Genomic DNA, 11,381 nt, shown 5'->3' on the forward strand with positions numbered 1-11,381 from the left:
TGGAAATTCGCCCGCCCAAGGTCGTCGCCTTTTCGACCTTTCGGCCCTTTTCTCACTCCTCGCATCACGGCGCCGTCCAATCGCGCGTTTTCATTTTACCTTGGCTCTCACCATCGCTCTCTGTCTTGCTCTTCGTTCTGTCTGTCCCCCTGCTAATGCTCTCGCTATGTCAACACAGGCGCAATGTGACGACATCTAGTGACGGCATAGCACGCGACCGCTCGCGGTGGCAAATTCAACTTTCATTTTCAACACCAGACTTTTGCGATACACTATGGTCAGTGTCAAATGTGTCGTGTCATCTACCAAGCATTCGATGATAACGTCGATTCTACCATTGTGAACTTATGCAATACGTTTCATACGTTGAACAACAACTTTACAATTATTTACCCCTATCGAAGGAGTTTTGTCGGTTAGAGAAAGGACTGTTACGGCGAGACACGTGCTTGGGGAATGTACTACCATTACGATTTTGTGGACCGCAGAATATAGGTCAGCCGAATATATACATGTGTAGTACAGTTAATCGAACGACCGCGCAATACTAAAGTCCAGGCGGAATCATCAGGCTTATAAATGCCATCTATTTGATTCGATTCACACAATCAGATTGAGACACTAAAACGAGCGAGTTGCCAGCAGTGTCGCATCTCGACCTAGTACCGTCTCGACGCACAGAGGCAAGTCGTCCGTCGACTAGACTAGAGACTAAGGGAAAGAGACGCGACGGCCAATCTGAAGGTGAGAGCCCAGTTACAGCTTTTAGATAGTCTAGATAAGATCAGATCGATTACCAGTACTGACGGACGAATAGGTTTCCTGGATTTGTTATTCGCAACGAACGGTTGCCCGCACACCGCGTTTCATCCCATCGCGTCGTAATAAGTATTACAAATATATCCCCCAGTTTTAGGCGCTACGTGGCCATAGAGCCCATAGAGTTAAAGGTGGTGGACTGTAACCTGTAAAATCCATAGATTTAGGAGGTCCCCTAGTGGCCGTTAGCTGTAAAAATCCATAGATTAGCCGCACTGTTATATAAGCCGCAGCGTCGAAAAATGGGAAAAAAGGCGCGGCTTATAGTCCAAAAATTACGGTACTCTGGAACTAGCTAAACTAGTTATAAATATATGTATTCTTTACTGTTGGGTCACTTATTACAGGTTCAGCGAGCGAAACGAGAGGGACGGGCTGTCAGGAGAGGGAGAGGAAAAGAGAGCACCCCGTTTATTTTTCCCATTTTATTATCCAGAATTACTGTAAACTTTTGAATAAAGTAGTTAATCTACTATTAGTAGTTGGTTTAAATGCATTAATTATGTGTTTTTTTTCCATTAATATAAAATAAATCTCACGTACCCCCTGCAGTAATCCAACGTACCCCTAGGGGTCCGCATACCCCCATTTGAGAACCACTGTCTTAAACTACAGAAACGGCAATAAACAACTATTCAGTTTTTCATTGAGGCGTTTACTTGTTTTGGTGAAACGAATGTGCGTAAAGTTTTAAAAGATGCAGATAGTCTCACCTTGATTCTGGCGCATTGCTTATCGTTTTCTGTTTTATAGATCTATTCTCAACCACCATCTTTGTTTGTGACGTAAAGAGTGACACTCTGAGTGGATGCAGTCAGCCAATCGGAGTCTGATTCAGAGGGTTGCCTGTCAGTTCCGTAGTTATGTGTACTGAAACGAGAGCCAGTATGATTCCACGCGCGAAAACAAAATAAAAGTTATTACGTTATATACGTTATTTTAGTGTCTTAAAAGTAGACTAAGGTATGGCAAGGACAAAAAAATGACAATTCCTGGCAAAAAAAACGCCCATGGCCATTGCCCAAAAGAATGGGCATAACTAATGAACAGAATAAGTTAGGATCTTCTAATCAGTTCTGATACAATGATAATAAATGTGTGCAATGTTCCATGTTGAATGTTTCTTTTAATGTTATGGTTAGCAGTTATTTTTAATCAAATAAATAAAAAGTTCAAGCTCCATTTTTATTTATGGGCAAATATCCCCCATTATAGTGTGTATATAAGTCTCTAATGAGTGACATATATCATTAGCTGAGGTTGTGCTGATTTCTGGGATGTGTAAAACTTGATTATACTTTAAAGAAATGACAATTTATAAGGCAAAACTACTATACAAAAACGGAAAAGTCCTATGTGGGTCTCAGATGGTTAATATAAGTCATTATAAGTTGCACTTCATAGTCTTGATGAATTTGTTTGATATGATATAGTGTATCTGGGGGAATGTGACTCCATTTGATAAGCCATAGAGAAGTTTTGGGACATCGCTCTCATAGTGTTGACTTTTCTGTCATGATGTCACTAAAATACCTCTCCTCCCGTGCAGATATCCTTATGAGCGTATAGACGGCAGAGTGCGTGGTAACCTACGTCAGGCTGCCATCGACCGCTTCTCCAAACCTGACTCGGACCGCTTCGTGTTCCTTCTGTGCACGAGGGCCGGGGGCTTAGGCATCAACCTGACGGCAGCCGACACCTGCATCATATTTGACTCTGACTGGAACCCTCAGAACGACCTGCAGGTACAATCCTAACTCCCACATTTAGCTCTGCTCAGACACGTGCACAGATGGACCTCAAAGTGGGCTCGAGCACCTGTAGAAGCACACATAGTAGAAGCACACGTAGTAGGACTATGAGCCGTACAATATCAGCATCTGTCAGTCATTACTGAAGCATTTTGCCTGATGCCTTTATGGAGAAGGTGGTTAGAGTTTGGCTTGTCAACATGTGAGGAGAATTTACCAGAATGGACTTTTGGAAAAGTCATGGAAATGTAACTAAAGTTGCATCAAATATAATTTATATTTTATCTAATCGCCGAAATAGTAATACTATAATGATAATAAATACTGTATAGTAATGAAACGTAAAATGGAATTTAACTGTTGAGGTATTTTGCTGGTGAGAGATTTTAGTTGCTTTAGCGTGTAGAAGCTAGTAAGCCTACTATTGGATTTGTTTTAGATGGGCACAACATGTTTCATATGCAGACCTTATTTTCCTGTTCCATGTTAAAATAAACCATTTTCAGTGGTACCACTGAGAAAGAGTAATTTGTTTTGGTCATGGAAAATTAGGTAAAGGTCATGGAGAAGTCATGGAAAAGTCATTAAAAATCATTGGTGAAAAAGTGTATGAACCCTGTGTAATATCCCTTAAAACTGTCACAAAAGTAGTTATCTTGGACATATTTTTATTTAAAAGTAACACAAATCGCCAGCTTGCCCTTTTATTCAGTTGGACCCTGCCCCTCTAACCTCCTTTGCACGTGACTGATTCTGCTTCACTGGACCATATCATTAGTCCTCTTCTGCAAGTCATTTATCTGACTGCGTCCTCTTCCAGGCCCAGGCCAGGTGTCATCGTATTGGCCAGTCCAAGGCGGTGAAGATCTACCGGCTGATCACCAGGAACAGCTACGAGAGGGAGATGTTCGACAAGGCCAGTCTGAAGCTGGGGCTCGATAAGGCCGTTTTGCAGAGCATGAGCGGACGAGAGAACAGCAACAGCGGGGTGAGACATCACACACACATCCAATATCCCATAGATAGCTTCAGGTGGATTTTTTTTGGACAGTGAATCTGTTCAGTTCACCATGAGTCAGAAAGCTATTCCAGAAGCTGGACAACTGTCTCCAACCCAGTTGTGATTTAACCAAGCCCACTTCCGCATGATGAAAGCATCAACATAGCGTAACCCTTTGCATGTTCATGCCAGGAAATATGAATTTGACAGCTACAGTCGCTTCATAGAGCATTTTTCTTCAAAGTAGATTAAAAAAGCACTTTAATATGAAAGCGTCAACTGTTGCGCAGAGCTGAGTAAATGTTAATTATCTTTTATATGAGTTCACCATGGATTTAAAAATAATAATCTAGCAAACAATATTCAATAGTTACCGTAATTTTCGGACTATAAGCCGCGCCTTTTTCCCAATTCTTTTGACCCTGCGGCTTATATAACGGTGCGGCTAATCTATGGATTTTTACAGCTAACGGCCACTAGGGGACCTCCTAAATCTATGGATTTTACAGGTTACAGTCCACCACCTTTAACTCTATGGGCTCTATGGCCGGTCCGCGCCCCCCACCTTTAAGCGGCGGGCTCCAGCAGGAAAAGCTGGAGAACGGAAAAGAGTGAGACAGGTAGCGCGCAAAAGTAAAAGTGGAACCGAGAGTGGTACGAGAGACAGAACGAGAGCAAGACAGACAGACATTACAAGAGCGAGAAAGTTTGTCCCCGTACCACTGGTTGAAAACCACTGCTGTAGATCACTGCCGGTACGTGCGCTGGGAGCGCACCGTTTAAGTTTGAAAGTTGAAAAGTTTGTGTGTCTGAAACGCTATGTGATACATACAGTTTACACAGTACATGTTCTGTAGCTACTATTGCACTAAATGGTAACACTTGAATACGTTATGCAAATATGCAACTTGTTTGTTGAAATGTTAATAAATGGGAGCTTCCTCAAACAGCCATCTCTTTCCCGACAATCCCCTCTGTGCACGAACCCTTACATATGGTAATTAAACATTAAAACACCTGCGGCTTATAGTCCAGTGCGGCTTATATATGTACACATCATTCAATTTAGCTGCTGCGGCTTATATTCAGGTGCGCCTTATAGTCCGAAAATTACGGTAATTTTTTGTTTGTCACATTGTATTATATAGGATACTCTCCAACACTGTCACAGGATTACAAATATTCCATTTCCCCCGCGCTGTAAAGTTTTCGTTTTCTGGGCTGGAAAAACGAAAGACGCAACCTTCACACCACATTGTCAGACCACTCGTTCATCCTTTGTATGAAACCTACTGACGCCAAATAAGTTAAATTGATAGTTTAGTTCCAATATTTTCCGTCCCATGTTTGTGTGCTCTGACAACACTAAACTTTGTCATGGAATTCTTTGTTGTCGGAGTACAGCAGTTGTCCAAGAAGGAGGTTGAGGACCTGCTGAGGAAGGGAGCGTACGGAGCTTTGATGGACGAGGAAGACGAGGGATCAAAGTTCTGTGAGGAAGACATCGACCAGATCCTCCAGAGACGAACACACACCATCACCATCGAGTCTGAGGGCAAGGGCTCTACCTTTGCTAAGGTAAAACCTGAGCATGATCCAACGACTACTGCAGTGAACTCTGCTTCCATACTCAGACATTATATTATCAGTGGAAGACGTACTCAAATCTGGTACTTTATACCTCTGAATTGTAGTGGGGTAGAAAAATGAAAAACTACAGTAAAGTACAACTATCTAAGAATTGTACTTAAGTACAGTACTTGATTAAATCTACTTGGTTACTTAAAATCACGGATGTGAAGTTAATTACTGACCTCTTTCGTCTGCAGGCCAGTTTTGTTGCAGCTGGTAACCGAACAGACATTTCTCTGGAGGACCCAGACTTCTGGCAAAAATGGGCCAAGAAGGCTGAGCTGGACATGGACGCCATGAATGGACGGGTACTACAAAAACACACACACACACTCTCACACACACACTAAATGTTAAATCCAACAACGTAAAGAAATGCTTCCTAATACTTGATTTAAAGTAAGGGTGTCCCCTCATAGAAAAGGGAACATGCAGTGGTAAGCAGTCGGTATCACCACAAGCTAGCAGGAGGTAAGAGAGATTAATATTGACAGTTGGGAATCTCCTCTCTTCCTTGATTACCCATTTTTCCCTGCTCTCGTGTGTGTGTTTGAGCGAGAGAGTAAGCTGCTTAGCTCCACTTAACAGAGCGCAGATGCCTGGAGGGTACAGAGATATCACTTAGACTACACACACACACACACACACACACACACACACACACACACACACACACACACACACAGTTACAAAAGCTTGCTCGCATTCTTACACACCCATTGAGTGCTCTGCTAACAGGCATCTTTATTTTCCCGCTCTATATTTGTTCATTTTTTGTATCTGTGTTTGTCCTCCTTGTTCTGTGTTCCTCCTTTGGAGGGCTCTCCAGCGGAACACTTAATCCAAATCTGCCAGCGAACAAGGGCTGCTCCCCTGGGATTTCATTGTGTGATGTTAAAATGGAAATGACTGCAGCGCTCTGTGATTATTGTGGAGCTAACTACCGCCCTGTTTGCACATATTAATGGGATTGCGAGTGGGAAAAAATCTAATTAATTAAACAAAAATGTAATTCATTAGACAACATAATTAATGGCAGTTGGTTTGAGCCAGGCAGAAATGTTCTCAGCATCAGGAATGAAACACGGGGCCAAACATCCAATTATTCAGATTCTGTACAGAAGATGCCACGGGGTTCACACTTGTCATAGAAGTCTGAATGTACATGATATGTACAAATAGGCCACTTCACAGGAAGGAAGCAGAAGGTGCTTTGCATATTGTTGATGACAGATTTCAGGCCATCTGTAATTTAAACCTGATTAATCGAATACAAAATAAAAAAGATTCCAGAAGGAAAATGCATCTTGGCTTTCAAAAAACACAAACTAAATGTGCTCACCTAATTTGTTTCCAGAACACGCTGGTGATCGACACACCGAGGGTGAGGAAGCAGACCCGGCACTTCAGCAGCGCCAAAGAGGATGAAATGCTCGAGTTCTCGGAGCTGGAGAGTGAAGACGACGAACCGAGCCGACCCTCGTCCAAACCGCGACGGCCCCAAGACAAAGCCCAGGGGTACCCCCGATCTGAGTGCTTCCGAGTGGAGAAGAACCTGCTGGTCTACGGGTCAGTCACCACACCACACTGATGCACTTATCTAATCTAAAGACACCTGCTTTTACCATGTCTCTAAATCATTTAACCCGGCTGACATGTCCATTTCTCCCCCCTTACTGTGTTGTGGTGGTCCCGATCAAATTTGACCTGTCTGTTTTAACTGCTCTTACATAAAAACCATTAATAATCACCACATGTTATTTAACAACTTTGTAGGCTGTGAACAATGTCTCAGACCACTGGTTTACATGAAAAAAAGACACTTAAAATGTTTTCCAAAAACATTTAGTTTTGTGGGTGTGTATCTGATACTGTGGAGGATATCATAAGGCCTAAAAAACACAATTTTATGATTGATGAAAGTAGTTAAACGTTCAGATTCAACCCCAGCACGGGTTAAAACGCTTTAAAGTTTTCTGTAGGAAATGCATGTGGATGATTCATATAATTGCATTAAAGACATAAAGAGGAATGTTTATTAACCTGTGCATAAGAGCGTGTTTTACTACACCATAGCAGCCTTTCAGGACATGGATGCATTATACTGCACACACACAGGCCAACTGACACACTTACCACATACAGGGATAATTGTGTGTGTGTCAGCGTTGTTATTGTTGCAGTCTAGTCTTGTGGCCCGAGGCTGGAGGACACAAAAACACACTGTCTGACTGAGCCTTTCCTCTCGCTCAACGCGCTGTTGTCTTTTCCCATCATCCATCTCTCTCTCACCCTCATCCACCATTTTACCTTGTCTAAAATCATCACTCAGAGTAACACTGCGTCACATGGTTGGGCTGACAGTCACTGTTAGATCAAAACTCTGGTACATGTATGCCCTTTTTGTCGGGCTGCAACTACAGATTATTTTCCAAATTAATTGTTTGGTCAATAAAATGTCAGGAAATGGTATAATGTCCATACTAATTTGTTAAAGACACAGGGGATGTCTTAACATTTTGTCAATCCAAATCCCAAAGATATTCAACTCTATAACTATAATAGAAACAAATCCAGAAATCTACATATATATTACTTGCATTAAAAATCACTCAATTAATAAAATAGGTTGAAAACTGATAATGCACTAATTGCTGCCGCTACCTTTTTTGAAATTAAAATCAGAACAATTACAATTCAGTTTACAATCGATTTCTTTGTAAATAAATACATTATCATTTATTTGCTTTGCTTCACAGATGAATGCACATTATATAATTATTATTGGTTGTTTAGTATGGTCTTTATATCATGTGCAATATGTTAATTAGATTAATCAAAAACGTGGATCATTGGTTTGACAGGAAATGCGATCTTTTTCCCGTATTTTACATGTTTTACTGTATTTGAATGAATACTATGATCTGATAAACAAATGTTGAACAAACACGGTATATCCACTAACAGGTTTTTGTTCTCCATATCTCTTTGCAGGTGGGGTAGGTGGAATGACATCCTGACTCACGGTCGCTTCAAACGGCCCCTGAAGGAGTCGGATGTGGAGAAGATCTGCAGAGCGCTGCTGGCCTACTGCCTGCTGCATTACCGTGGAGACGAGAACATCAAGAGCTTCATCTGGGACCTGATCAACCCCAGTGAGGATGGGACCACCAAGCTGCTGACCAACCACTCTGGTAACACACACTATATACACTGCATGAGACCATACAATCCCCACTATGTAGGACTGACCAACATAATACATGGCAGAGTGACAATATATTAGATTTTTTTATTGTTATTTCATTATTAATGTAATTCAAATTATAAATTGATAGTTTACCTATCATTTTTTTATTGCATATCAGAGTTCCTCCTGTCTCGGCTGATGGATGGGAGAGAAAACAGGAAGTATAGTTTGGTGGTAATGAAAGTAATAGCAGAGTGTAAAGGCACTTGGATTGGTCACAGTTTGAGTCCTGTTCTCATCCCTCTTATCTCTCACTTTCAATCATGCCTCTTTGGACTTCTCTTTGTCTGAGTTTTGTTATAATACAACCATACTTTGATACTTTTGTCTTATTTCAAGAATTAAAAAAGGGTTGTTGTTTTTTAATTCTCTTTTTATACACTGAACAAAAATATAAATGCAACACTTTTGTTTTGGCTCCCATTTTTCATGAGATGAACTCAAAGATCTAAATCATTTTCTATATACAAAAAATAACCATTTCTCTCAAATATTGTTCACAAATCTGAAAAAATCTGTGATAGTGAGCACTTCTCCTTTGCTGAGATAATCCATCCCACCTCACAGGTGTGGCATATCAATATGCTGATTAGACAGCATGATTATTGCACAGGTGTGCCTTAGGCTGGCCACAATAAAAGGCCACTCTGAAACGTGCAGTTTTGCTTTATGGGGGGTTCTGGGGGGGTCCGAAAACAAGTCAGTATCTGGTGTGAGCACCATTTGCCTCACGCAGTGCAACACATCTCCTTCGCATAGAGTTGATCAGGTTGTTGATTGTGGACTGTGGAATGTTGGTCCACTCCTCTTCAATGGCTGTGCGAAGTTGCTGGATATTGGCAGGAACTGGAACACGCTGTCGTATACGCCGATCCAGAGCATCCCAAACATGCTCAATGGGTGACATGTTAGGGTTAGGGTTTAACCCTGGTAACCCTAGGGTTTTCTGACCCCCCAAACCCCCCAATAAAGCAAAACTGCACGTTTCAGAGTAGCCTTTTATTGTGGCCAGCCTAAGGCACACCTGTGCAATAATCATGCGGTCTAATCAGCATCTTGATATGCCACACCTGTGAGGTGGGATGGATTATCTCGGCAAAGGAGAGAGATATCACAGATTTTTTCAGATTTGTGAACAATATTTGAGAGAAATGGTTATTTTGTGTATATAGAAAATGTTTCAGATCTTTGAGTTCATCTCATGAAAAATGGGAGCAAAAACAAAAGTGTTGCATTTATATTTTTGTTCAGTGTGTATATATATATACAATTTATACAATCAACACAATATTCTCTTTTAGCATTCTGTAAACAACAATGAAAGCACACATCAATGTATTACAGATGTTGTGGAGGACACACAGGACTCACAGACCCTTAAACATGCTACAAAATAAGAACAAAGTTATGGGAGTGAACCTCAATGACACTCAACAAGTGGGGCATTGAACAAATTATAATAACAGTAAGACATACAAATCCAGTTTAGACTAATGATGGTCGTACTTCCCATCTTTTAAAAAAGATTACCAGTTGCTATCTCAAAGCCAAGCAAATCCTCTCAATCCTAAAAGTATCAAACCATCTCAATCCACTGGTAACCACATTCTAGTCATGGATTTCTTGCTAGCAGAACTGAGGATTCCAAATCAATATTTGTTCTTAGAGGAAACCTTTTCTGGTGGAAAAGCACCAAAATATCTAGATTCTGGAAAACTTTTGTATTCAATTGCGCTAATAAGGTTCATGGCTGAGGTCTTATCTCAGCCATTGCTGCCTCATCTATATAACTGAAACACGCTTTCTGCAGGCTGTGCTGTGGAGCAGGTTCTGGAAATGTTTGAAGGATTACAGGCTGTCGTCTGCAGAAGCCCCCGACCCGTGTCTTACCCTTCTCTCTGTCCCTCTCCCTGCAGGTCTCTCTACTCCAGTCCCTCGGGGCAGGAAGGGCAAGAAGGGGAAGCCTGCGGCTCCGACTCCGCAGACGCCAAGAGCTGATTGGCTGGCCAGCTGCAACCCTGACCACATCCTGCAGGAGGACAGCTACAAGAGACATCTGAAACACCACTGTAACAAGTAGGGCTTTCTCACCCAAACACACCTGAAATTGACACATTCCCTCTGTATCTGTGGGAGCCATTAACAGTTTATGGAAGGATGACAGATAAAAAACCGTGATGGATTCCAAGCTAATGCTACAGGCTTTAAACCAGGACATGGATACAATGTGATCAGCTCTGCAACCGTAAATAGAACTTTAACAGCCTAAGCAGCCTCCCGTCTTCCTCCTCCCACCAGTGGTGGGAAGTACATTTGCTCAAGTATTGTCCTTTGACACATTTATACTTTATTTGAGTATTTCCAATTTATGGTCTGTCAAATGTTGTACTTTTCACTCCACTACATTTATATAACTCTGTTACTAGTTACTTTGTACATATATGCTGATGTGGTATAATGCAGCACTGTACTGTATCATTTGGTTCACATTGACCAACTACAATGCTGAAATGCTGTTGCATGTATAAAAAAAAGCACAATATAATAACCATAATAATATAATACTGTGAAAAGAGTGATTGTGCATAGAAAGTACTTTCACTCTTGATGGACATTTTAGATTATTATACTTCTGTACTAAATATTATTCTGAAACTCATTTGTGTGCAGAATGAGTACTTTTACTTTTGAAACATTTTGTAATCAAGACTTTTAATAGCAGTGAAGTATTTTGAGACCATAGTATTTGCACTTTTACTTAAGTAAAGGAATACTTCCCACACACACACACACACACGCGCACATGCACACACACACACACACACACACACACACACACACACACACACACACACACACACACACAATCCTCACAGGTTTGTTGAGTGCTCAGCTCTCTCTCTCTCCTGTTGTCAGGGAGATATGCTTA

General features: G+C 41.3%; 1 protein-coding gene across 1 annotated transcript in view; it reads left to right on the forward strand.

Annotated features, from left to right (window-relative positions):
- LOC104954053 (chromodomain-helicase-DNA-binding protein 7-like) overlaps nucleotides 1-11,381 on the forward strand; it is a gene marked incomplete at its 3' end in the record, with an annotated part of 22,840 nt that overhangs the window by 10,078 nt on the left and 1,381 nt on the right. The window contains exons 6-12 of the mRNA XM_010781108.1: nucleotides 2,369-2,564; nucleotides 3,391-3,558; nucleotides 4,975-5,148; nucleotides 5,400-5,510; nucleotides 6,560-6,771; nucleotides 8,197-8,396; nucleotides 10,369-10,528. Coding sequence (XP_010779410.1) covers nucleotides 2,369-2,564; nucleotides 3,391-3,558; nucleotides 4,975-5,148; nucleotides 5,400-5,510; nucleotides 6,560-6,771; nucleotides 8,197-8,396; nucleotides 10,369-10,528 — 1,221 coding nt within the window. The remainder of the gene's footprint in view (nucleotides 1-2,368; nucleotides 2,565-3,390; nucleotides 3,559-4,974; nucleotides 5,149-5,399; nucleotides 5,511-6,559; nucleotides 6,772-8,196; nucleotides 8,397-10,368; nucleotides 10,529-11,381) is intronic.

Source organism: Notothenia coriiceps, unplaced genomic scaffold (genome assembly GCF_000735185.1).
Source record: "Notothenia coriiceps isolate Sejong01 unplaced genomic scaffold, NC01 NC01_scaffold00022696, whole genome shotgun sequence".
Lineage (NCBI taxonomy): Eukaryota > Metazoa > Chordata > Actinopteri > Perciformes > Nototheniidae > Notothenia > Notothenia coriiceps.